The 27,541-nt window shown below is 40.6% G+C and overlaps 1 protein-coding gene across 1 annotated transcript in view; it reads right to left on the bottom strand.

Annotated features, from left to right (window-relative positions):
* Window positions 1-330: 330 nt before the first annotated feature.
* Window positions 331-27,541, bottom strand: part of npr2 (natriuretic peptide receptor 2) — a 67,006-nt gene continuing 39,795 nt past the window's right edge. The window contains 12 exon segments of the mRNA XM_084382879.1: window positions 331-917; window positions 2,327-2,418; window positions 4,425-4,523; window positions 5,965-6,139; window positions 6,376-6,444; window positions 8,876-8,999; window positions 10,362-10,508; window positions 20,079-20,247; window positions 22,855-23,010; window positions 23,128-23,287; window positions 24,125-24,196; window positions 26,521-26,625. Coding sequence (XP_084239005.1) covers window positions 855-917; window positions 2,327-2,418; window positions 4,425-4,523; window positions 5,965-6,139; window positions 6,376-6,444; window positions 8,876-8,999; window positions 10,362-10,508; window positions 20,079-20,247; window positions 22,855-23,010; window positions 23,128-23,287; window positions 24,125-24,196; window positions 26,521-26,625 — 1,431 coding nt within the window. The 3' untranslated portion in view covers window positions 331-854.

Below are 27,541 nucleotides of genomic sequence, written 5' to 3'. Positions count from 1 at the left end.
TGCATTAGCACTCTGAGCTCTTCCTGCCTTTTTTAAAATGTGCAATTCTAGAGGGACATCCAATATTTCAGGGGGAGAGCACAAGGTCATTTATAAATTCTTTCTGGGTTAAACTAAAAACATTTGGGTGAGTATTGTCGGGAGGATGTGGCCCAGATATGTTCAGAGAGTTCACATGAACAGTGAGGAGATGAATTTGAAGTAAATGCATAAAGAACAGACTCATTAGGCTGTTCTGTGTCGTTCTCGTGTTACATCCTTTGTGGATACAAAACATCAATAACTAACCACAGTCCATAGAGCGAAAGCACAAAAATACAGCCCGGTCCATAAATGGAAAAAGAGTGTTTCACTCAGTTTATTGAACAAAATATCTTACAGTATCTTGGATATACATATATACATATTATCTTGTACTGTGTAACACGGCTGATGAACCCCTGCAGTGACATCATTTGTAACGCTGTGCCTCCAAACTTCAATGGATGTTTCAAGGAAATATTAATACATCATTGACTTCCAAACACATTATACAAATCTTAATATAGAAAGCACAAAAAATAAGAATTTATCAGTGAAAAGTACTCACTCTCAGGACAGAAAGGTTTTTCATACAAAAACAACTTTTACAATATTTTTTCTATTTTTTTTTCTATTCTTTTTTTTGCAGTTACAGTATACAGGTAATAAATATACCTGGAATTCCCTCTGTTTTTGTCATATGGTGTCGTTCTCCTTTCCTCTGCACGGAAATCACCAATAAGGACTTATTCTAGAACAAATAAAGTAGTGGCTCGGCCACTGGAGCTCCTGCTGTCGTCTCCACTGCTGCTGCCACATAATCAGCAGGCCTCTCAAATAACATACACATCAGTCTTCTCCCCAAGAAGCCAATACGTTCTCATTTTGCCTTTGCCCTGAAAAACACAGAAATCAATAGGTTCATCAATGGCGATGTAGCAGGGGGTGGGGTTGATATCCTCTACTAGGCTGCCCTTCACTTAAGGGTGACCCTGATGGTAACTGCAGCTCAGCCTACACCTCCACCTTTCTCCACAAACAAAGCATTATACTGTATGTAATCACAGGAAAATTAAGCATCATCATTTCAAAATGCCAACAAAATACCAACATTCGCTGGTTCCAGCTTATCAAGTGTGAGGATGTGAATTGAATATCTTTGGGTTTTGACCATTGGTTGGACAAAACAACTTATTTGAAGACATCACCTTGGGCTCTACGTTGTCATAGCACTTAAATCTTTTTTTAATTTTTATTTTTTTTTTGGTACAAGGCCAGAGCCTGACAAAGTTAACAAAGTCCAACCCCACAGCCCCCCTTTAAAGAATTCTCCATGCTGATGTAAATGTGAGAAACATTAAATGCCCCATTTTGTTTTAATTAAACTAATTTAACTTAAAGCAGCTATGACGAACATTTGTTTTGTCTTCATTCTGGCGGCCCCTGTGGACAAATATGGTATGAGCACCAACGCCCCCTGTGGTAAAGATCTTTATCTGACTAGCACTCGCATTTGTTCAGGAAGCAGGTAAAAGAAAGAAGCAATTTTTTTTTTCTTTTACTATTTCTCTTTTTTAAACAGCTGTTTGCAGGATGCGCTGTGATGAGGTAATGTATCTTCTTGTGGCTATGTCAGATTAATAACTGTAATATGACGATAGTGAAACATACAGTAGTCAACCTGTAGGATCACAGCTAAACCTGTGAGCCTACAGCTTACATAAGTTATTCAAGTTATACAACATTCCCTGGTAACATTATGACTGTGTGCAGAATCTGACCCGGTGACAGGCATTAAGAAAAACTATTTTCACTGATGATCTTGTTTGCTTCTAACCATTTAACTACTTGTAGTACTTTAAACTCAAAATTAACTAAGATCTGTATTTGCTTGATGTTACCTACTAAGGTTGTTAAAATACCCAGATTCTCAGAAACACTAACAAATGCTGAGGACAGAACCAACGTGTCCTCAGTGGTGGCAGCAGTCCTGGTTTTATAGACAAAACAATTAAGAAATTATTGTGTCTTGTATTAAGTCTTAAACTAAAATAGTTTAATGAACAGTTCCCTAAATTTCCTGAATAGTAACAGAAACCAATGTCAATAGTTCACCCTGTCTGCAGAATTTTCCGTCTCCAAGTCTGAATCTGAATCCAAATGAGTTGTACAGACACATGGTTTTTTTTGTACTGTAAGCAAATTTTACTCAGCAGTCACGAACACAATTGTTTATTGCAATGCTTGCTCTATTTTTAGTGCTAAAACTTGGTCTATTTTAAAAAAGCAAAGGGAGTGTTCTTACCTTCATTTCTACGTCTCCTCGTAACTGGAGATCAAAGTAGCCAAACTCATCCAGCACTTCTTTGGTGGCCGAGGATACGTGGATCTTTAAGGCTGCAAAACACACCGAGAGCACAAAAGATCAGACTGAGCATTTTCACGCCTTGAATGACAACCCTAACAATATTTGAATTTCCACTACGCTGCTTTTATCTCCGGCTGCAGGACGCACAGCAGAGCAGGAAACTGTGTGTGAGATGAGCCGATGCATTCGGTCCCATCAGACGCCAGCGGCTGAAATGCTAACACTGATGAAAAACTGTATTGTTTTGTCCGATTAATGCACACAGTGCAGAGATGTGAGACGTGATTCCTGCCTGTGAAGCTTCAGGCTGCTCAGTTTATTGCTGGCTAAGGGCCCTTAGCTGTAAGTGCAATCAATTATTTACCAGCGACGGCACAATACAGGAAGCGGCTCAGTACTCAATCAATACATTTGATGATACGCTCACAAAATATCCAACCACAGTTTCATAACACTAGTTCCTGTCACTGCCAGTTAAGGAAAGAAATGTCAGTGTAGGAAGATTTGGACTCAGCAGGTCAATACGTCTCATATTCAGCTCTGGAATCATATTTTATCCGACACCATTAGCAGATACTCATTAACACTTACTTTAGCAAAGGTTAAAAAAAACAACTTTTCAGTAAAGATAGAGATTAAATCACGTTCAAGTAAGAGATTTAATTACTGTTTAAATATGTACTGTTTATTGGGATCTCATTAATTAGGATTAAATTTGGTAGCAACTACTCTTCCTGTTGTCCATATTAAAAAAGTATAATCAACAAATATCTACACACACAGTTAATCATAGTAACAATCTCTCATTCCCAATAAAACAGTGTCACCATTACAATAAAACCAAAAAGTTAGACCAAAACCAACACTGAAATGACTTTTTTTCGTCTAAAAAAACATTTAAAACACAAATCAAGGAGCCACACTGTTGCAGTTTCTTCATTACCTTAAACATTGACTTAAAGTATGTTAATTACATGTAATCCTATCACTTAAGTGCAGTGTAAAGGGTCACATTTAAGGCAAAGCCTTTCTGTCATGTTGAGTCAATGTGAATACATTAAATAACAAGATGTGTAATTTATAACTGAAGGCAGAATAACCCATTTGAAATGCATTTCCTTTCCTTTATCACTTGAGGCACATAAGGTTTACATAAAAGTTCCCCTTAACTTTATGTGTAATAATCGAATAAACACATCAGGTTTATGTTTAAGTCTGTATTCATTTAATGTAATCAGACCAGGTTATTTCATTTATTCACATTGACTCAACCTGATAGCAAAACTTTGCATTAAATGTGAGTCTTTACATTGAACTTGTGTAAAATTAAATTGTACCTGTAATTTATTTTGACCTCATCCCAAATATACCATCATGCTGCTGGAAATATTTACTAGAGCACCAAATTACTGTTTATCCGCATCTAACAAATAGTCCCAACAAATTCATTATTTAGTCCAGATGTGTAATGTTTGTTAAACTACTGTGCCCAGCTGTTTCAGGATGGGCTGTAGGGCTGAGGGCCACAGACATGTTAAGAAAGTCGGAAAGAAAGAAGCAGGAATATCTTTACTTGCCCTAGGTATAAACCCTGTACACCATCACTGAAAGAAGAATGTCTCGCCTGCAGCTGAAGTTATTATGAGCCCTAATGTGGATTGTCATTTGGTACATGGTCAGTTCACACAAGAAAAAAAACTCTTAGCTCAACAAGAATAAAAACTGTAAGTGAAAAGAAGAAGAAACTTCAGAAAGAGCAACAAAGGAAGTATCCTTCTAGTAGGACACAGAAGTAGAATTACAATTTGGCAGACCTGAATGACAGATATACTGCATATAATACACAGCAGAGTAATGACAGTCTCAAGGACTAAAGAAGTTCTCAACGCTGAAAAACTAAAAAATGAGGACACTGTGACCAGTACACAAGTTGGTATAAAACATGTCCCTCGCTGTGGAAATGTCTTGTGATTTAACCTCCAGCAGTAACCAGAGTATAAAAAACAGAACAAAAACAAGCGACAGTGAAACTCACCCTCTCCGTTGGACTCCATTCGAGATGCCGTGTTGACAGTATCTCCAAACAAACAGTATCTGGGCATTTTCAACCCGACCACGCCGGCACAGACTGGACCTGTAAAAACACAAGTTAAATATAGTCACATTTTACAGCAGAAGAAACAATCATGTGTGTCACGCTGGGAGCTGCAGTCATTATCACACAAAGCACAGCAGGGAAACTATTTTTTAAATGGGCGACAGAGGTGTGAGTGAATTAAATTTGCGCTTTAAATTACCCGGACAATGCTAAGTACCAGCCTACGCACGCTGGTCCATTTCTGTTACGTGTCAAGTGTCTGAATAAGAACATAAACAGTGCCGCCATGAGCCGATACAGACTAAATACTGTGTCAGGGGCCTCTTGTAAATTACATCAGGCTAAATGCAGCAGACAGATCGAGATAAAGCATACGGAGTGTTTATGTCCAGTCAGTGCATTGGTATCCAGAGGTGGGAAGTAACAAATCACAAGTGCCCTACACGTGATGTGCGCTCAGTTGCCAGCTTATAAAATGATATAACTAGCTCAACTAATACAGGCTAATACAACAGTCCTGCAACAAATCCTACTGTCGGTTTTATTGTTTTGCTTATTTTGGTTGTTTTTTACAGAGGTGTTGATTTAACTTCATGGGCATTATAGAGGCTGTTGTTTGCTGTGATTACACTGGGAGGTGTTTCTAATATTTTGACCCCCCTCATAAATATATACTCAGGTTTCATTATATTCAGATGCAGCCCAGTAATTTTGTTATAACCTATTTTAGATGAGAACACAACCATTTTAGAGGGGACAGAAAGACATCATCCACTGGAAATCCTGCTGCTCTGAACAATATTTCTAAAAATGACAAACTCGGACAGCTATCTGTATTCACTTGTGATGGAAACAGTTCACAGCTGTAGCGGTGAACTGAATAAGTTTTCATAACAACAATATTTAAGCTGCCTGGTACAGACCTCCAAATCAATGCCCGCAGCTCGGGATTTGTTCGACAATTCAGAATGGTCTGGTGTTGTGCTCATTACCGGCTGTTCTCCCTCCAGAAGCCAATCAATTGTTGATAGACACGAGGCAGAATTAAGTATGGGAAAGTCTTTGTGTGCCACAGTGAGAAACATATCTGAATCAATAATTAGAAATAGCAGCAGGAAAATGGCCTCAAAATGAGAACAGGCCAGGATGAGATCGATGCGGCTGTCCTCCTTGTTGTAAGTGGACTCACTGTACAAAAGTTAGAATTTTAATCTTTTTTTTAATCGTTGAGAAAAATGTTTAGTTAGCTGCTCCTAGCAACTGCAGCTTTTGACCGCAGGAGAAACACATTAACATTATCAACATTATTCTTGAGACTCATTGAGCAGGAAAATTCCCTGCATCTACAAGAAAATATATGATTGTGTCCACTCATCAGTGTTTTGCTCAAGGACACCTCTGCAGGGTGGCCATTACAAGAGACTGAATGTGGCTCCAGGTAGCCTCTGTGCAGATCTTGCTGAGGGTTCGGACTCACCTGTGTGTATACCTATCCTGAGTCTCAGCTGGTCGTTGGGTCTGTGTCGGATCTTGAACGTTTTGACCTGCTCTAACAATGCCAGCGACATCCCGGCGATCTCTCTGGCATGCAGCTTTCCGTTCCGCACCGGCAGCCCTGACACCACCATGTAGGCGTCACCGATGGTCTCCACCTGAGGGACAAAGCAGAGTGCCATATAGTTCCATTATGGAGAGAAGGCAGATATCTCCAAAACTCAGCATCTCACGGCAAAACAATCTTGATGGATAAAAAGTACCATAGGTAAGAAGATAAATATGTCATTTTGATTTCAGAGTGAACTGTTCCTTTAAGATTATAAAACAAACATGCACATTTTTGCATTAAAATCTACATTTGTAATTATCAACACTGAGCATCCTGACTTACCTTGTATACATCAAAGTTATCAATGATGGCATCAAAACAGGTGTACAGATCATTGAGCAAAGTGACAACCTGTAGAGAGACACAGGTTTAAATTATATAACTTCTGTAAAGCAACAAGAGAGATAAGTACTGAAAATGTTCAGCTACAAGTCTGTGTGTCAGCTATGTGTCAACAGAGATTTAAATCTAAAACATGACACTGTTTTTCTTTTGTTCAAAGCTGACAAATTGGGAGGCCAGCACGTCTACAAAACCTCACACTCTCCCACATTATCTCTGTTTCGTCTGTCACTGGACGATTGCCTGCTGAGGCTCATTGACAAACACATTTACAGGATCATAAATCAAATCCACAGATGGAAGATAAAAAACAATCTGTATTGAATTTAACAAAGTGTGGGGCATAATAGTTATGATTTAGCAGTAATGTCAGAGGTTGGCTGTTTATTCAAAGACAAAGTTTGTATTTAGACGTCATCTTTAAACAGAAAATAAAACGCAGCTGGCTGTGCACCTCCTCAGGACATTTTGTGCTGTACTGTTGAATTGAGCAATGTTAGGTGAATGACGAGGACCTGAATCATTAGAAACGTAAACCTGCAGTGAGCAACTTTTGGAGTCTGTAGCGACTAGAGATTTATCGACAGTCAGCAAAGATTCAAATTGAATGTGTCATTAGTATTATATCAACATTTCTACAATCTGTGTCACCTCGAGCACACATTACATCTAAATGAGCTGACTGTAATGTTGAGGAGGTGGACGTGAATGTGGTGGCGTCACGGTTGAGCGAGACAGCTCTCCTGCAGAGACCACCGTTCAAGACAGCGTTTCAGCATTTGCAAGCGTCAAACCGCAGCATGTTTTTAATGAGATGTCAGGTGTGTGACAGAACCGGATGAGGCAAAATACCATCTTGTCCTAACCCAAACTAAGTGGTTTTTGTGCCTAAACAGGCCATAAGCACAGTGTTGTTACCAGACAAAAGTGAAAAAAAGTTTAAAACTGTTTTGTCCATGCTGAACTTTTAAAGACACAGTCTGTAACTCAAATGTGGACCAAAAGGCTGCTCTGTCACCAAACCCAAAACATATGATCAGAACCTGCTGCAACTCAAGTCACTGACGGGTCTTTTAGTATAGTTCCCATCAACAACAACAACCTTTAAATAACACATTTTCTGATGCTATTAAAGGTCTATTTAGATCACCAGTGTTAGAACAGGCCTGTACTGTATTTTCTATTGTGGTAAATTGCGAAACATTTATCATTTGTCAACTGTTTTCGATTATACAATGATATAAGCACTCAACAAAACACACTGTGTGTATCCATGAGGGCTAACAGGCATGTTCAAGTCTGGCCGTTGTCTCATATAAATATCTTACACTCCTATACAGCTTATAATATACAATCTACATTTAAGTGGAAATCTTTCAAGGGTAAATAAACCCTCTAACTCTTGGCTCAGGATGCCAGTGACATCCTTCACAAGCAGCACTGTGCAGTATGTAGAGGAGTGATGCATCTCACTAATGCACTACAACCTTTTCAGAATGGCTGTTAGAGAGCACGAGGAGGGCCAGGACCATTACAGGTCAGCACACGGTGAAGTGTTTGATTAACTGACTGGCTGACAGTGGAACCAAGGGTGTAAATATCCACTGGGGAAAGCATCTGAAGGAGGCAACAGCCCCCAGCAGTGTGTACTGTTGGGGGCTGTTGCCTCCCTTGGATGCATTTTTGGGGTGAAAAATAAATAAAACTAATATTTAATCTACATTGTAATTTAAAGCCCACTTCTGAAACCATACGCCCTTGAGGGATAACGGCATCATTCAGAGTGAGCAGCATGTAAACAGTTATCTTGTTTACTCGCGCTGCAGTGCTGGATTAGATTTTTTATGTGGTGTTTCGTTTTCGAGAGGCTTAACTGGCTCTTTCCCACAACTTGAGAAAGGGGATGAGAAGGTGAGGAGAGCAAGCGTCTGTCCTTGTGGTGATCTCATCCCATCTGAAGGTGTCAGATTGTCCATCAACACTTCAGACCCTCAGCCTCGATGTGACATTATAATAATGTATTTGGTTGAGAAACCTCCCTTTGGTATTCAAGTGAGAGGGAGATATGTGGTCGCATAATGTGACTCAACTCTGCGTCAACACACTCTCCCATCTAACAACTGTACTATTTTGAGTTGCGGCCCGTGTGTGGGAACACACACTGTGGGAACTATGAGACACACTGTAGGTAGAGACCTGATACTGGTGAGCACTTTTATGCATAAATAGAGAGTGAGGATTCACTGTGATACGATCACGAACTGTGATTTTTAAAAGCTTTGAGACGAGCCTGGTAGATGTGAAGGAAAGTCAGGAAAGGGGAACTTATTACCTCGAAGACATTTCACCGAGGAACACAGAGTTCTAGGACGGAAACATTGGGATGCAGAGTGGGAGTCATTCATCGGAGGATTGCAGTGACATATTGATTGCTGTGTACCTGTAGCGGTGTACTCTCTGCAGACATGGACGTGAAGCCCACAATGTCACTGAAGTAAATGGTGACGCTGTCGAAGGCTTCTGCCTGCACCGTCTCCCCTCGTTTTAGCTGCTCTGCTACTGAACTGTGAGAGAGAGAGAGGGAGAGAGAGAGAGAGGTGTGAGGTCCAAATGTTTGTGCCTCTTAATCATAACTTTAGAAAAATGTAAAAGCAAGGGAAGATCAGAGGAGAATACTTGAATGACTAAAGATGTTTAGAAAATAAGGTCAGACGAGCTGACGCAGGCTGAAGAGGGTGTTTTGTTCACATCGCTTCGTCAGGTTAACGGGGGCGGCTGTGACTCAGGAGGTAGAACGATTCACCGACCAATCGAATAAGTTGCGGGGTCCTTTGACAAGTCCAGGCTGCTCCCAGCACAGTCACCAGAATAACATGTTCGCATTTTACAATTGTGCAAACCACGGATACGGATACCATATTGACACTTCTACAATACGTGTCATATCACGTTACTTGTTTATGATGGAGGGGATGGTGGTGGCTTGACAGCTGACGGCTGCAGTCCACTGAAAATGGCGTTTCGCCTTTTGAAAGCGTGAAACCACAGGATATGTGTAACGAGGGTCCATGGTGTTTCAACATTTGTAAGTGTGAAACCACTGGATCTTTTTAGGGCAATGTTGGGACATTTTCCAGTTGTCTTTGTAGCGACTAAACTGGATATTTTTGACAAGATGTCGGGACAATAACATATCCGTGGATTGCAGAAACATATATTGTTTTATTTTGGTGACTGGGTTGGTTGCTTCCCAGCCACTGAAATGAGATTTGATCAATAGCAGTGAGATTTCAATCCCAGATTGGTGACCCCAACCAAAACTTAACTTAAAACTTAGCTTAACTAAAAATCCTCAAAGACACGTCTTTCTAAAACACAACTACAGAACGCCTGGCAGGTTCAATTATAACTGGATGTCAGTTTATCTTTCCTAATTCTGCTTATGTTAATTTTCTCTTCTCTAATCAAATAATACCAAAGGCAAAAAAATCTGTGGCAGAAGTCAGCGAGTAAGAAGTGATATCTGTCCTTTCTCAGGCTCCTTTCTGTCTGTGTAGACAGCTTTGAAGGGGGGAAGAAAAAAGGATAAATGGGTGAGAGCGATGGTATTTGCTACTGCGGCATTATCCGAACGCCTCAACTCACTATCACGTCTCTCTGTCTGTCGGGCCTTAATGAGCAGTTTGCCTGTCAGCTCTCTCTGTTCCCTTTCATCTACGGTGAGATCGCACCACGGGGAAATGTGTATCTGTTAATAAATTGTGGCTTTCGGAGGAATTTTCGAGTCTTTAATTAATACAGGGATTTAACACAAACTGTCAGGGAGCCACGCTTGGTAACACTTAGTCTATTTGCTTGGCTAATTGGAGTTTCAAGCTGTTGGGTGGGAGGACAGAAGTGAGAATACGATTGTATTTTTTTCTTACTGCGGTAAAATTTGATAGAGGAGGTTTTCAGCTTTTCTTTTCTCCTCCAGGTAGGCTTGTGTTCGCTCCTCCACCAGGTTCTCCAGGTTATTGGCGTACTGCTCCATCCTGGACAGCAGGTTATTGAGGATGCTGGTGCTGCCCTCCCTATAGAAAACACAAACAGAGAGGTATCGGGTAATTTCCACACAAAGCACTTGTCAGTGAAAGCTCAAGTCGTCAGTATTTACAGCATCATCCTGGCTTTTTTGTGGTTTTGTTAATTACTCGTTTCTATAATAATAATGCTGCAGTCAAGTCAATAGCTGAGATTTTTGAACAGAGTTTTGAACAACCCTCCAAGTTAGTAAAGCTTATGTGAAACAGAAAAATGAAGGCGATAGAGTAAAGTTATTTGCAAAAAGGGACATTTCTGGTGCACTCACTTTCAGTTCAATCTTAACAGGGCTCTATGTAACCATTTGTAGTCATTTGCATGTATGAATCATTTTGTTATTGGCCATATGTGAGCGGATTGTGACATGACGCAAACAACGAGAGGATTAGTTGAAGTTGTTTAATGCTGCTGGACTGGGGATTTCTTTGTGAAGGACTGGGGTCGGCTTTTCCTCACCAAAGGATGGGACTTTATGTACGCTCTCGAGTGCCTCGTCTCAGTGCCTCTCTCCGAAATGGAGCCTGCTAACATTAAATGCTGGCTTCCAGCACAACACAGAAGTTCCTGCACAGAGACCCTTTAAAATTAAGTGATCATCTGGTTAAACTGAGTGTTTTGTTGCAGTGATGGCAAAGAGTTGTGTTCTCAGATCTCAATAATTACTTTGACGAAGTAAAGAAAATTAAGAAAATTAAGTCCAGGTTGGAATAAACAGAAATCATCCATTAAAAGACTTCTTCAGCAATTTAGCATTGCAATACAATAGCACTGTAAAAAATCTTAAGATATCGTCTGATGTCTACATTACCCACAAGGCAACTCGACTACTGACAGTTCATCAGTTATTTTCTTTAGCTGGTCTAAATGAGCTTCAAATCACCAAAAGGCCTCACAGAGTCTTTGAGTGCCACAGCTTTCTGTCCAAATGTGACCATCAGCAACTCTTTCTGTGCACTGGTAAAACAGGAAAAACGTCATAAATGCGTATAACTGCAATGGTTTATTATGCATACTATTTGTTTGTTTACAGTATCTGTCATATACTGACCACACAGCAGCTGTTGTTGCCATCCAACATGGAGGAAAAACAGACACTCCAAACATTCTGTGGAAGGTCTCTATTTACGTCGCTACTGCTGTGATTGTAGCATTTCACATTTAATTATATAATACATGTGTTGTATAATATGTGTGTCTCGGGAGATTTCAACATTCATATGCTTACGCACACACACACACACACACACACACACACATGGAAGCATGTACACGCATTTACTCCAACGGAGCAAGACGGTGAGTCATCCACACCACCGTGGCGGCTAAAAGCATCAATGCCTGGCATCCTGCCATGTTTCTTGTGGGTCACAGATCCTACACACACCCACATGTTGTTTAAGTTTAAAGAACAAAACATCAGAGGGAGACATGAAAGACAGTGATGAGTATCAACGGACTGAATGCAATCACACAGGCTATGCACCGTTTACCGCACGGAGAATCACAGACATCCATATTTTCCCACCATTCATCCAAACTAATAGTAACAGTTTCAGCTGAGGACTGTCTCTATGGTGAGCGCGATGCTAAAGAGATGAGAGGCCAGAGAAATTATTTCAGCTTGTGTTTTAATTCTTCGTACTCTAAAACCTCATTCTTCTTAATGAAAGTGAAACAAAGTCTTTCAAAAGCATCAGATAGCTCGTTTGTCGCCTCTACCATTCATTTATCTGTTGATAGAGGGCCAAAAACCATGGGAACAACTGAGTCATTTTTGTTATCAATAGCATTTATCCACTTACAAAGCACTTTTGTTTGAGCTTACAATTATGAAGGGCATGAGCAGTTACTAGCTATGAAATCAAGGTCAGCCGTCAGGGGAGATGGGGATAGCTGCTGCTCGTGCATCTCCCAAGGTTTGTTGACAACGCTCACACTTTTGTGCCACCATGGTGTGCCATGTAACCATGACGACTACAGAAACTACACAGAGGACAAAGATCCGGGAGCTGATTTCACTGTTATGAATCTCCTGAATATTAAATATTAGAGTAACTTCAGCCCAATCAAAATAAAGATACCAACGTCACTGGGCGACATCTGCAGCCGTGACCTCTGGCTTTCCGAAAGAACGCTGACCTTTTCATTAATCCTCCAACAAACAACAACAACCAAGATATTGCACATAACATTTCTGGATAAGCCTGCTAGTTGCACGTTATTTCTGATGATTGAGAAAAGGTTGATGTAATTTGGTACTCATTGTATATATATTAGAGACAATTACAGTTTTCAATTGGTAATCTTCTAGTTGATTAATTCCAAGAGAATCTTTGAGTCAGTGAACAGCAGGTCACCTGAACATGGAAAAGTGTGTTTTGTCTGCAGACGAGCACAAAAATAAAAAGTTTCCTGTAATTCATAATTAATTACGAGGGTGTGAATAGAGCAGCTGATGGATGAGAAAACCTCTCTGGATCTCATCAACTGCTCAAACCTCAATACAACGAGATGAACACGTTTTTGAATGAAGCTTTGAATGCCTGTGGTCATGTGTTATGATGTCATCACACTAAAATGAAATCCTCAAATGTAATTAATTGGGTTAAATCAGTCACGAAGCAAATGCAAGTAAGTAATGTGATTTCTTTTATTTGTAACCACTAATTTGATATAAAAGCATTAGAGCCAAAACAGACAAATAACTGTCGTGAATTTTGACCCTATTTCCCGGTACTTAGTGCCGAATTGTATGAAATTTGGACAACTGCACACATTAAGATCAATTTAAATAAGTCGGATCTCATGAGTCTGTTTCCTTTGTACTGAGTCAGACAGGATTTATGTAGTTTCGGGAAATCATGTCTGTCATCAGCCAGTCAGCATTTTGTCTATCACTGTGTATTTTGAAGCAGATCTGGATCCAGACGCTGATTAAAAATTAAAAACATTCTCCTCTATTTTAAACACAAATGTAGATGGCTGTGCAGTCTTGGCGGTGGGAAGCGCTCTCTGAGTGCTTTCTTGTTTACAAAGAGGCTAAACACGCTTTAGGAAGTTACATTCTCGCCAAATCTGTGGACTGGTGTGCCAGTTGTTTCAGCAAAACACAGATAAGAATGAAAGAACAAACATGTAAGAAAGGAACGTTTCAATGCTGAACAGAAAGTGAAAAAATCCTTTTTGCAGTATAAGCAGTGATGGCAGACAGTGAGAGACTTGATGTGTGTGGGGAGAGGTCAGCTATTCATGGCGAGCCAAAGTGTCAGCTCCCTGTTTGTGTCAAATCGAAGCGTTTACTGCTCAACACCCCTCTTGTTACCGCGCCCTTCAAGCCCAAGCTCATACACACACACACACACACACCAAAAATAACAGCCCATCCATCACGTCATGTCAACAACATACATTTACCTAATGAAAATATCCGGCAAACAGTGCATTAACGCACAGAACCCTGAGCCAAGGGGCTTCGTACGCACGAGGAGACGTTCTGCATGCGGCTGTCAAGAGCATCCTTGAGTGCTTCTCAGGACGTCAATCACGTAGAGCTCTCTACTCCAAGCCGCTGCAAATGGAAAGCTATACATCACTGGACTCATCAGAGCTCACAGAGGAGAGGTCAGGCTGAGAGGAGACACACACTAAGCTCACAGATCTGTTAATAGAATCCCCAAACCACCTGTTTTTAGTTTGCTACTCCACCAAATCAACACACGTGCGTTTGTAGTTCTGTACAGCTGTCATGCTGATCTGTCTTCATTATTAAACAACCAACATTGTTGATGAAAATAGATCTACGTGACTGCAAGAAATGTTCACGAATGAGGTCATTTTTTGAAGTGTTTTTCATGTTATGTTAAGTCACACTCGCCAACTTCCTTTCTCATTCTCTGATGCATCATGTGACCTTTCCTCAGACATTATAGCAGCAAGCGACTAAATGAAACATACCATTAGCTTTAATAAAATCATTCATCAAAATGTTCTAGGTTTGAACATTGTTGGAAACATTTAGGGTAATGTAAGTACACAACTCAACTGAATATAAGGGTTACGGTTAGGGTCCAGTTTTTAGACATTTTAATGTCGAAATGTTACATATTATATCTTTAAAGGATTTTAGCTTTTGGATGTGGGTTCCTTTCATTTCTTCTGAGCAGTTATTAAGCAGTTAAGATGTTCTGGTATCCATGAGACAACCAAGAGCAGCAACCTTTAATGCCAAAAATGACACTCTGCAGTATCCTCCATCCTTCTCGCCACCTCCCTGTGTGAATATTGTTCATCCTCAAGGTTCAAGGCTCGGCAGCCACTGTACACTATGGGACTGCAGCTTTGCAGCTACAAAGACATGCAGCTTTGGATTTCACAACAAGGGCATCAAATCTCTGACATCTGAGCAGCCTTGAACTCACCAATAAGGCTGGAGCATGCTCACAAAGGGTGATGGTAGTGCACTTTAGCTAGACAGAACTACAAATGAATTAACTTAAGACTTGTGCTGATTGTAAAGATCTCTCAGAATCAACAGCAAGTTCTCCTTGAAAATTATAAAGAATAATAACATCGAACATACCTGTGATCATACTTGGATAAAGCTGGATTTATACTTAGGAGCTAACAGGCTACAGCATGGCTACCATGCTATGGTACGTGTACAACCTCATAAATGTAAGTAAATGTCCGTGCAACAATGAAAATGGAGGTATCATGTGGAGACAAATAACTGTGATCTGTCTGCTTGTGGTTTCCCCCCCAGCTTTCTGGCCAGAAGAAAGTGTTGATGATGAGGACAACATCAAGGTGAAGGTAGCCTCAGTGATTTTCTCCTTTTCAATAACACACTTCCAGCAAAGCCATTTCCACTGCTAACCCCCTGTTCAGTGTGATTGCCACTCTCTGCTATAGTGAATGAAAGATTGTCAACATGATTGCTCTGGCCATTGACTGCACAGCAGTAGTGTCCTATTCATCAGCGACACAAGGTAAACCTTCCTGTCAAAGCTCAATATCACAAAGCAAATTGAAGAATGCAAACACAATAACTGTGAGGTATACAATTAAAGCACAACATGGGCTGACCATGTATGACACACTTCCGGTGGTAATGAAAACGTGAAAGTCAGAACTTGACCATAATTCACTTCTGTAGCCAGAGGCAGCAGCAGAACCGCCGCACACTGTAATACACAGGTATTATTCCATCTAACGTCGGGCTGGGTACCACACAACACGACCATGTTAGAAGCAGAAAGCTTCCAAGTTGCCATTCAGCATAATGAGCCATGACCCGTGTTTTGATCTCCAAGTCACAACTCACAGGACAGGAAGGTCGACTGCGGCTGCCAGGCAGAGCATTACAACATCTGGCAGCTAGAAACTGCATTTACTCAGGCACTCTGCTTAACCTCCTCAACTCTCATTGTACACTTTAATACCTTTGGAGCTTTAAAACAAATAATCTTTTCCCATATTATATTTGGAATTGTAGATATGACATTGTCACACGTAGAGCATACAGAGTGTATCTGTATTTGCTTGCTTCATCATTTTAGTGAAGCTCTGTGGTGCTTTGACTAAGTGAAGTCATCAAACCCAATATATTAAACGTGTTAATTATGGCTGCACTGTTAAAATAAATTGAAATCTTCCAGGTGTCTTTAAGTAGATTTTGTTGTTGCAAACCCTTCATCAAGCTAATCAAACCACACCTGAAGAAGATTAACTGTAGCTTTTGACCATTAAACTCTTATTTTTACTTAGATTTTTGCTTATTTAGATATGAATATCAGTGTTTGGGGCATAACGGGCGATCCATGTGGCTGTGTCCTGAAGCGGCACGTCTCATTTTCTGAAGAAAAAAAATTGTAGATCCTATATCTTAATAATGACCTCCTTATCTCGTAATTACAAGAAAATATCTCACGGGGAAAGATTTCATAATTCTAGTGGTAATGTAATCTTTGCTCATTATTGTGAGACATGAAGTCATCCTTTTGAGTTAAGGCCTTCATTTTTTTCCTTTGGTGAATGCACTGAGCCTCTGTGGCGTCCAGCTTAGCGTGAATATTTTCGTTTTATGAAGCTTTACTTCAGTGTCAGTTATACGTGTATGCAATGGCCGTAGTTACTACTTTATCTACATATAAACTGTAGATGAGGCGACTGAAATAGATTAAATACTAGTCAGCTGACCTAACGAGGCATAAATTCAACCTGTAGGAGCTCTTTAAGCCACTTTAAGTTTGAGTTATGCTTCTACGTTGAATCTGCACCTGTGTAGCCTCTGTGTAGATGCATGCCTTATGCTGTAGCCTGACATGCAATTCCCCACAAATGTCACTGTACATTGCAGCTACGCGGACCACAATGACTGTGATTGGACCGCTTGGAAGCATCTCATTTCTGGTTTCTCCTCCGGTGCTTGGCGGCGGTGCTAATACAGGGGATTGTGACCTGTAGCTTCCCCAGTAAACATTTCGAACTCCTCAGATGCTGCACTCCTCTTGGGTTATCCTCCCTGTGGACACTCAGAATGTCCATTCTGCCTAGCCCAGAGACACATCTGCGAGCCGAAGAGGTTGGTATGTTTACCGGGAAAGTGCAGCTTGCAATCCAATGTATCACCACTGCCTAACGCACGCCAGTGCACATGTTTAAGTGTTCACAACAGCGTAGGCCACTTTCTTTGGCTATGGCAACCAGCTGCTATTAGTAAGTTGCTCAGTTAACCGTGGAGCTAAGTGGCCCGATTAGCTGTTGGGAGTCTGCCCACACCACAACCTGGGATGACAGGGGCAGTCACTGAGGGCAATGGGGCTAAGTCAACTGGCCTCCCAGTGAACAGGGTTTGACACCAGACTGCGACTGAGTATAGCCTCTGAGACCAACAGAGGTCCGTTTGAAAACAGGGGATAAAGTACAGATGTGATTTACAGCAACTCTGACCAGGATTATGACTCCAGGGACAACAAGACACAGCAGGAGAGGCATGAGGTGGCCAAGAACTGAGAGAGTCAAACATCAGCAGTGTGTGAAATGAAAAGAATCTGGCCATATCTTACAAATTGCCCCTTTAAGCATTCACAGCTTAATGCAGTGAACAATTAATCACAATCCTGCAACACATAAACAGGGACATTTCTATGAAGATTAATTATTTAACTAGAACATTGCTCAAGAAATTGTGCGTGTGCCTGATGCTTGATAAGTCAGTAACTACCAACAGAGATAGCTGTGTGTGATGATTTGCCAGGCATGGATATTAGAATGACACTAAGTAGTACTTTGTAGTACTTTTTTACTACCAAATACCCACTTGGTACAGACAATGATGGGGACAGGCTTGGACAATGACTGAGGCTCATAGGCCACATGCTGTGGAAGTAGTACTAGTGTAAGCTGTAAAGTACTATACTATACTATACTATAAAGTATGTATAAAGTAAGTATAAATAGAGATCTCTGTTTGTCAGTGAGAGAGAGACAAAAAGATATCTCAGTGAGTGTGTGTGTGTGTGTGTGTGTGTGTGTGTGTGTGTGTGTGTGTGTGTGTGTGTGTGTGTGTGTGTGTGTGTGTGTGTGTGTTGTGTGTGTGTTTGTGCGTGGGAGAGAGTGAGTGTGTGTGTCTGTCTTGGCTCATGTGTGTGGATTTCCTATTATTTTGAATGGAAAATGTCTTATGGGAAACGGCTCCTAAACACAAGGTTGTATAACTGCTACTGGCAAAATTTTAATATGGTAAGAGAAAGGATACTTTGACGCACGCCTGGATCAAAAATAGCGTTTCTAGAGTCCAAAATGAGGAAATGACAGCGATTTAGAAAATGGGGACCGTCTGCTTTCTACCAGAAATGTTGGCTTCAAATTAACACTGGTCCTTATGGCAGAGTTGGTGGTTTTCTTGTCCCTTGAAAGTCTGTTCAGCCAAAAGTGGAAGTCTGTTTGCTTCCATAATAATACGCCTATGTAGAGCACAACAGTTCCTACATTTTTGATGTATTTGATGTGTGTGGAGTGAAAATTGTGGGATTTTAATCCACATTAAGAGAAAAGTTGTAGAGGTTTTTAGTCACCCACTCTGGCTCACGCATTACACACCCATTATAAATTCTGAAACGGACTGAAAATTTCCAGAAACGTAAACTGCGATGGCACCAAAACCATTCAAGCAATCAAACTGTGCCTTTACAGAAGTAAAGGCCCAAGTCTTGTGACTCACTGAAGCTTTGAATCACTTTTTTTATGTTGAGGTATGGCGAGGCAACAAGGCCCCAAAGTGGGTTGGGTTCGAGGGAATTTCCCAATGATCTCCCATCTATATGAGTGGGAAAATCTGTCGTGTTTTTTGCGATTTTCACAAAAAACCTTTTGCAAATCGCGACCAAAAGTCATGCCACACTCGTCCTGTCGATTCTGCATGTTTCGATGAATGTTTTGTGTATGTGGGTGAAAAGCTACACTAGTAATAGCTATGACGAATAATATATAGTGAGAGCCGATGTAGCTCGTACATCAGGCACACTAAATAAACGTTTTATTCCTAGTACTCATTACCGTGTTTCTTCTGGGTTTTTCTACAGCTTTCTACCACTTTTCATTCAAAGAACGTTTTATCTCTGAAGTAAATTACAGTATTTCGACGTGTACTATACTAATTATATTACATTTTCCATAGCAGCTTCCAGCTCTAGTTCAAATCCAATGGTTTTTTTTAGCTTTAAGCTGTGTATTTGCATGGGCTTTTGTGTGCACGTCTGTGTGTGTGCTCTAGTGTCACTTTGTATCAGCAGGGATGCTTTATACAGTAACTCTTTCTGACAGAGCTGCCCTACTCAAGGGAAAACATGCGTTTCTCCCTTCCTGCGTCGACATAAAAACTCAGAACCAAAATATGCATATGAATGATTCATGGGATCATTGAAAACAATACCAGAAACATGGACTCACACACTCCCCTTTCTTACACAAACACACACAGACACTCATAGATGGAAAGGCAGCAAAGAGCACTTCCTGTCGGGAGCTGCCTGTCAGGAATTACAAACAGCCTTTTATCTAAAATTGTCTTGGTGATTCCCACAACATGAATCTTTTTTTCCTGTTTGCCTTTTTGAATCTCTTAAACATATCAACTTGCATGGCTGACTGAGGGACATCAGGTTCTCAACACGGTGTTTATATGTCGAGCTTGGCAGGGAAGATAGTGATAGTCTGGGAAAGAGAGGCTGCCGTCAATTTCAATTTGTCAAATTATCTCTGCCTTAAAAACAAGGTTGGAAATGTAGAAAATGTTAATTTAATCAACCGGGCTTCCAGCTCTCTGTTTTGGTATGACTTAATTCTGTAATTTAAACGGTCAGTTTACCCAAATAACAAAAAGATATTTTCTTATTTAGCTCTAGTGTTCTGGAGCCCATGCGGATACTTTGGTTTTGTTCCTCAAGATATTTTTCTTTGAGAATTCTAAAGTTGCTTTTGTAGTTTGAGTGGTCCAACTCTTTTAGGAAAAGTTTAGTCGGACAGGTCAATGAAAAGAAGCAAAGTGTGAGTCTCACTTGTTGAGTTTGGCCACGTAGATCTTGATGTGGCCGAAGTCGGGCCTCTCTGCGGGGTCCTCGGCCCAGCAGCCCTCCATCAGGATGGTCAGCTCCTCCGAGTGGCATCTGTTGTCTGTGGTCGGCCGAAAGTACGGCTTCTGACCGTTCCTCACCTTCTGTACGATCTCTGCGGCGGAGAGAGGACAGAGGTGTGTTCTCCAGAGGGAAATGTAGTGTGCTCTTTGTCTCATGTGTAAAACAATTGTGTACACTTCACACAAACTCTGTAGCTGTAGGACATTTCCTGGTAAGATCTCCTTACTTTCTGCTGCGTGAGCGTGCATATATTTCATACTGCTGATCAACTCTTGCTGCTAATTTCTCCTCTTTGATTCATCAATCCTATAAATTAAAAAGTTTGTAAGAGACAACCTCTCCAAAATGATTCCTGAACATCCTCTCCTGTCTGTTATTACTACCATCATGAAAGATTCATGATGGTAGTAATAGCAGAAGAATCTGCTATTTTAAACCACAAAATTACACTTACAGCTCCGGAGCTAACATATTGAGATACTAGAGAACAGGTGCGGGCTTTCACTGCGCTCAGCCTGTTAATGGGTAAGTATCAGGCCCTTGTACAATCAGCATCGAGCGTGACTATGAATATAAAGCTAGTGAAAGTCATCAGATGCAGGATCTGCCTCCAGGTGGGTTGTACACAACACATCCTCTTTGGGTGTGTAAGAGTTGAACTCCTGATCTTTGATTGCTGTAGAGGTTAATGTTTTTCCTGCTGTTACTAAGGAGAAACAGCAGTGGAGGTAAAAGTAGATGTTGGCCTAGAAACTAATCAAACTGAGCTGAAGAGCCAAAGTGTCGGCAGTGATTAAGCTCAGATTTTTAGTTAACATGAGAAGATAACAATAACGTGTTAGAGGTTTCCAATGCAAAGCTACTTCAAAGCAAAAATATCTCTGAGGGAGGAAGAATTTTCATGTTCATGGATTATGTCATGTTGGCACGAACACCTTTAGCTATTATGAACTGTCTGTCTGTCTGGTTCTGATGATGCTTAAGAGGCTCAAACTACTGATCTAGCACACACATTTATATTTTTTTTACAAGGCCAATGTTCAGAATTCTTCTTCTTTTGATGCATTCTTGTTAAAGGTTAGAGTCACATTTTTTCAAGCCCGTCTGAAAGCAACGCTGTCCATAAGCAATTTGAAGTAATGGGGGTCAGAATCCACCATTTCTTTGCAAAAGTTCACGTTAATGTGAGGTTTCAACATTCTGAGTCAGACAAATGAAGTGAATATCTTGTAAAGTTACAGTGCCCCATTCGATTCATCAGACTCAGACTGCTAAAGCCTCTTTTTAGCTTTGGCTGACGGTGGAATTTGTTTCCCATCACCTCCGTCATCTGCACTGAGATCTGTTTGCAGCCACGTAGGGGAGAATAATTCAAGCGACCAGTGGTGCTTTCAGTCTACAAGTGAGGATTGTTTCAATTTGAAAAAAATAATTGCATACTCAACTCTTTAGCTTGTCTTCTGTTTATAATGGATCAGCAGCTCATGATTTATGTTAGTGTAAAAGGAAAAAATAATTTTTCCCTTTTGTAGTTCCTGTCTCAAAACCAGCAACGTTCTGTATGGAGACAGAGCCTTTATGTGTGTGGGTATCATCTTTGTTTGTCTCTCTATGCTCTTTGATTTCTTCACTCATTGAATCTCTAAATTGTCCTTTTGCAGTCAGTTTTGCAAAAAGGAAACATGTTGCTTTTCTCTGACTTGCGACTACAGCTAGAACGATAAGTTGATTAGTCAAATTAATTGCCAACTATTTTGATAATCCATTAATCATTTCAGTCAGTAAGTAAAAATGTCAAATATTGGCTGGTTCCAGCTTCGTAAATATGAGAATTTGCTGCTTTTCTTTGTCATTTATGGCAGTAAGTGAAGAGTCTTTGGGTTTTGGACTGTTTAAAGATTTAATTTAAAGACGTCACTTTGGGATCTGGGAAATTGTGATGAGCATTTTCCCAATTTCTTGCCATGTTATAGATATATGACCAATTAACTGATTAATCATGAAAATATTTGGTGGATTAATGAATAAAAATAATCCTTACCTAGCCCCACCTATGTCTGTTGATGCTGTGGGCATCTTGCTGTACACTGACGTGTTTTGTTAGTTGTGGGTGTTTTTTCTTTGCAGTTTTTATGACCCAGCGACCATAGTGAAGTTATTTCACACAGCCCATCTTTTTTAATCAGGGCCTGGGCTTATTAGCCCAAAATAACTGCCTGGGGGCGTTGCCGGGATGGCTGCTGAGTGGCGAGACTTGCCTATAAGGACCTTGGTTGTTTCCTAGGAGCGATCATGTCCTAGATATGAGATGTGGTGGTTTTTGTGACTGCACCTGCCTTTGACATCTGGCCAGCATATGTTCTTTGTTTGTGTACATAGCTGCAGGGCCACCATATAGTAGTCTGACCTTACAAAGGTCCACTTTGAAATGTCAGTGAAAAGCCAATGAATGAAGTTCCTATTATGTGAATTTCCGTCTTTTCTGTCCCTGACAAAGAGTCTTCAGAAACATTTAACAGACTATTTTCCTAAAAAGAAGTTTTATAATGTAACATTTACATGGTTTAATTTGTACTGATTCATTTGTTTGGTTTACTCTTCCTCTGTGTTCATGTCTGACATGTTCGTTTGCTGCATGCTTGCTGTTTTAAGGGATCCCAGCGGCCAGCTGAAGCCTGTAAAGGACAGTTGTGTTTACCTTTGGGGCTGAGGTCCATGCCCTCCACATAGAAAGGTCCATTCCTCAGGGCTATTTCCTGCAATATGATGCCAAAACTGTACACATCACCCTTCTGAGTCCCTTGAGGAGGATGGCGGTCGTATATGAGCTGCTCGGGAGCCGTCCAAAGCTTCTCTGGAAACCCAAGAATAGTCAGAAAGACACATAACGCATCTGAAATACAACGGGAGCTGATGTTTTTAGTGAATGAAGAGATTCAGTGTTGTGTCCAGATAAATGAACTCCACTTACTTGCATAAAGTGCGTGCGAGTCATCATTTTCGCAGGACGAACGGAAGCTGGCCAAGCCATAATCCGTGATTTTCAAAACAAATCGACTGTCCACCACGCAATTAGATGACTTCAGATTTCCATGGCAGCCAATGTAGCTGTTGTGGAGATAGTTCATTCCCTGGTGGAGAAGGGCGAGAAGTCAAGCATTAAGGGGGGTTCTTTGCTCTCTTCTGTTTTTCCTTCACAGCAAATCATACAGGAAAACACACAAATCCAGACATATGGAAATAATATGCTTTGACAAGTGGATGTATGCTGAAGGTTCTGAAAGGAGGCCGCTTTGAAGGGCGGCACAGTCACGGGCGAATTTCTGTGAAATTACTGTTAATTCCTTTGGGTTAGGGGATTGAATGTACTCGTGTTCAATATTTTGTGGAAACGGTGAGTCAAACATCCCTCAAAGCTTCAGCAGCGCCTTTCCTCTGCAGAGCGTTGCTATCTGTGTGGAGAAATTTAGCCGGAGCTCCTCGTCATGCAGCTCAATATCGACTCCATCCAAGAGACCACTCTCCTGACAAAAAGCCTCTTTGTTAGGACAGATTAAAAATAATCTCCTAAAGTTAGTCCATGATTAGGTTTGATTACGCTGGAAGGAAATTTTAACAAAGTGTATGACTGTGTTTCTGTCCTGCTTTACACTGTTCAACAGCAATATTTACTGTAGTTTTATCCACTGCTCTGTGCCAAAAATACATATTTGTGCATGTTGGTCCCACCTGCTCTCTTTCTCTGCCTCACTCACTCTTTCACAAACCCTCCATGTGAAACCATGGCAACCGAGACATTTTTTTCTGTCTCTCTATGGCACACAAAGTGTCTAATATAACACTGAATACTGATAATAATACAACTGAATAGTGACCTTTAGACAACATTTATATGAAAACATCAAACAAATCAACGCCTCTGATTTATGTTTTTTGTTTCCAGCGCTTTCAGTCAGAGCGCCACTCACCTTCACTATGTCATTGATCAGCGAGTAGCGGAACATCCAGTCCAGGTTGATGCTCTCATTCTCCAAAATGTCCTGCAATAACAAAAAAAAAACAGAGCAGAAAACTTTTACAGACAAGGAAAAAAGAAATCTGCTTTATCTTTAACACTACCAAGAGCTTCTCAGCAGCCAAATTTTATTAGGACAAAAACACGTTCAACCCGGATTAAAAAAATAAAAAATAAATCTTTTTTCATCCTAAGGGTTACAAATTGAGTCCTGCAGGAAGTCAACGAATAACACTCAAAGGCTCTGCTGCCGGCCGGTTACTGGAAACCGTGTCCAGCTCGGACATCCATTCACATCACATCAGTTGCAGCTATGTGTGTTTTACACAAAAGCCCTTCTCTACAAGTGTGACTGATGAAGTCCATGACTGAGTTTCACGTCATTTTCCAGCTCATCCGTTTTAGGAAGCTGGCATGTTGGGAACAAGGAACAGGCCAGGAGCAAGCTTACTTAAAACATCGTGTATTTCTTTTAGGATTAATAAAAGACAAAAGATAACAGACAAAAATATGGCAAAGTTGCGATCGCCATATAGAGTAAGCTGACTGTAGACTAAATTAGGTGATTCCACTCAGCAGGCAGAGCTCAGTACAAACACTGCCAGCAATAGCAGTTTGACACGGCTGTCCATGCTGAGACTGTTTACTCTCCTGGTGCTGCAACAAGAAGAGCCGTCAGTCGGCTTATGTTAGAAACTTTTCATTCCGTGATTCATTAGGAGGTACCTTTAATTTATTCATGTATTAAATATTTAGCAACTGTACAAAAATGTCGCCTGACAAATTATGTCACATTCACTTTAGGTATAAAAGTAAAGAACGTGTCATGAAGTCATTAATGAAGTCAAAACCTCCACTAAAGATGTTGATGTTATCAATGTTCTTTTGTTTTTCTGTTTGTTACAAATACCTGGTGACTTAATTTATTTATTTATTTTATTTATTTATTTATTTTTTTGTGAACTACAGTACTAACTACAATATAAAAGAAATATGGCACATGCATAGAGTTGCAACAAATAATTCTTTTCATTATCAATTCATCAATTTTCTCAATTTTAGTTTGTAAAATGTCAGAAAATAGTGAAAATGCCAATCAGAATTTTGCTGAGCTCAAGTTGATGTCTTCTAATTGCTTGTTTTGCTCGACCAACAGTCCAAAGATATTAATTTACAACGATATATAACAAAGATCATCTTATTCTAGCACGCACCTGGAACCAACTACCACTACATTTAACCCAGATCTTTATCCTGTGCTATACTGAGCCAAATGCAACGGAATTTAGTTCTGATCTGCACTGTGAGGTGTAATTTTGAATGACATTAAAGAAAAGTCTAAGTCTAAGTCTAGTCTAACATTACCATTAAATGGAAACTAAGTACAGCAGTTGTATATACACTCATATACCTGTCTTTCTAACCCTCGTAATGACATAACCATTAACATAGACATCGCTGTGTTGCCTTTTTACACTTCTGTCTTTCTACAGATTAATCAAACAAAATATAACCTGTGAGCTGCTGCGCTTTAAAGCTGCTGGTAGCCAGATTTTTTAACTTTCAGATTTTCAGGCTAGCCGGTTCCCCTTACCTCCAGTCTTTATGCTAAGCTAAGCTAACTGGCTGCTAGCTCCAGCACCATAATCGTGAGATTGGTATCAATCTTCTCATCTTACTCTTAACAAGAAAGTGACTTAGTGTCTTTCCCAATATTTCAAACTATTCCTTTAACTTTCTGTTGAAGAAAAGTCTATTTCTGTGAAATGATCAACGCAGAGGTTTGTACAGCCTCAGCAGAGGTGTTGGCCCTCTGCGGGCTTCTAGTTTGCTTGTAATATAGTTTAGTTTTTGAGTACAGAATGATTTGATATTCAAATATTGCTTCATTAAGATCCCCTCTAGACATCCAGACAGGACGTATAAAAATACCCTGCTATGAATAGTAATTTGTGTCTCATATAATGTTTCCAAAGAAAGTTGAATTACCTTGTTAAACTTACATCTTTTCTTTATCCCTCATTGAAAAATCTATAAATATGCTAATAGTTTTATTATTCTTAGTGTATGTGACCTGCAGTCTGTACATCACAAACTGGAAGTTTCATCCTGGACCACGATTGATTTCTAGTTGTGATATCACTGAATCCTGCTCGTAAGAAACTTTCGCCCTTCAGCAGATGAATGTAACAACAGTCAGTTAGTAACGGACTCACGTACATACACATTTTTGATTGCAGGGGGAGTAAATAGAAGGATTTTCACAATTTGACACTGATTTTCTCAGCAGCATAAAAGTTAAAGGTCCCATTTTCGATCATAATTCCCCATTGAATAAGGACACATTACCTGCAGGCTTCCTCTGGGACAGTACTCTGTAACGATGCAGATGTTGGGAGGGTCGATGCAGGCTCCGATGAACCTGGTTAGATGGTTGAACTGAACGTCTCTCATCTGAAAATAACCACACAAACACACTGCAACTGTGAGTGCAACTCTTTCCAAACATCACATTCCCTAACCCCATGGAAACAGAGGACGGGGAGGGAGAGAGGACTGACGGTTCATTTATATACAAGGTTTTGAGAATATCGCTGCCAGCAGTTCATCAAAATAGTCTATTTGCAGTCGGCTAGTTGGCATGGCGTCTTTTTCTACGTGTTGAGGCGCATTCCTGCTCAGGGCACCCGGTTGAAACATGTGCATGTGCATAAATTGCCCTTGGAGGTTATGAATGAGCCTGTGTGCTGAGGATGATGAAAAAAACGTAGAGGTGTTGAGAGGATGTACGAGCAGGAATACGAGAGCGGAGCAGGCAGAATGTGTAAAGCTGCTCTACAAGGAAAATAATCACACACTGCTTTCGCGGCGTCTTCCAAAACGTGACTCACTTTGAATATTAAAAGTTTGAAAACAGAGATGTTTGTGGTGAAGTGATTAGGAGGGAACATTTTCTGGCCGATTCCTTTTATGAGAACGTGTGAAAAAGCCCAGTCATTTTCTTTTATAGAAACAAGCACGGACGTCCTCCTCGTGCGTTCATTCCAAGCCGAGTGAGCGCTGACAGAAGCAGCACTGAGGAAGAAAGCAAATCTTTCTGCAGCCAGACTGAAACTTCAAAAACAGTGGTCATAATTTCAACGGTGTGCTCGTCTTTGAGCGCGGTGAGTGACAGCCGCTCTCACACCAGAACCGGGGAGTTGGTCGCTCCTGTTTCAGGGCTCCGGGGATGTTAGCCTACCCTTTGGCCTATATAATTTCCCCTGCTGCACTCTGGGGAGGAGGGGGGAGGACAGCCACCAGGGGGGAGGAAGGGGGAGATGGAGCGCTGGAAGACAAGTGGTTAAGTTTCCACTGGCAGGCCCCGTCT

The sequence above is a fragment of the Pagrus pagrus genome (assembly GCF_965226575.1).
Source record: "Pagrus pagrus genome assembly, chromosome: 19".
NCBI classification, from domain to species: Eukaryota; Metazoa; Chordata; class Actinopteri; order Spariformes; family Sparidae; genus Pagrus; species Pagrus pagrus.
The sequence above is the reverse complement of the archived record's forward strand: the minus strand, read 5'-3'. Positions and strand labels throughout refer to the sequence as shown.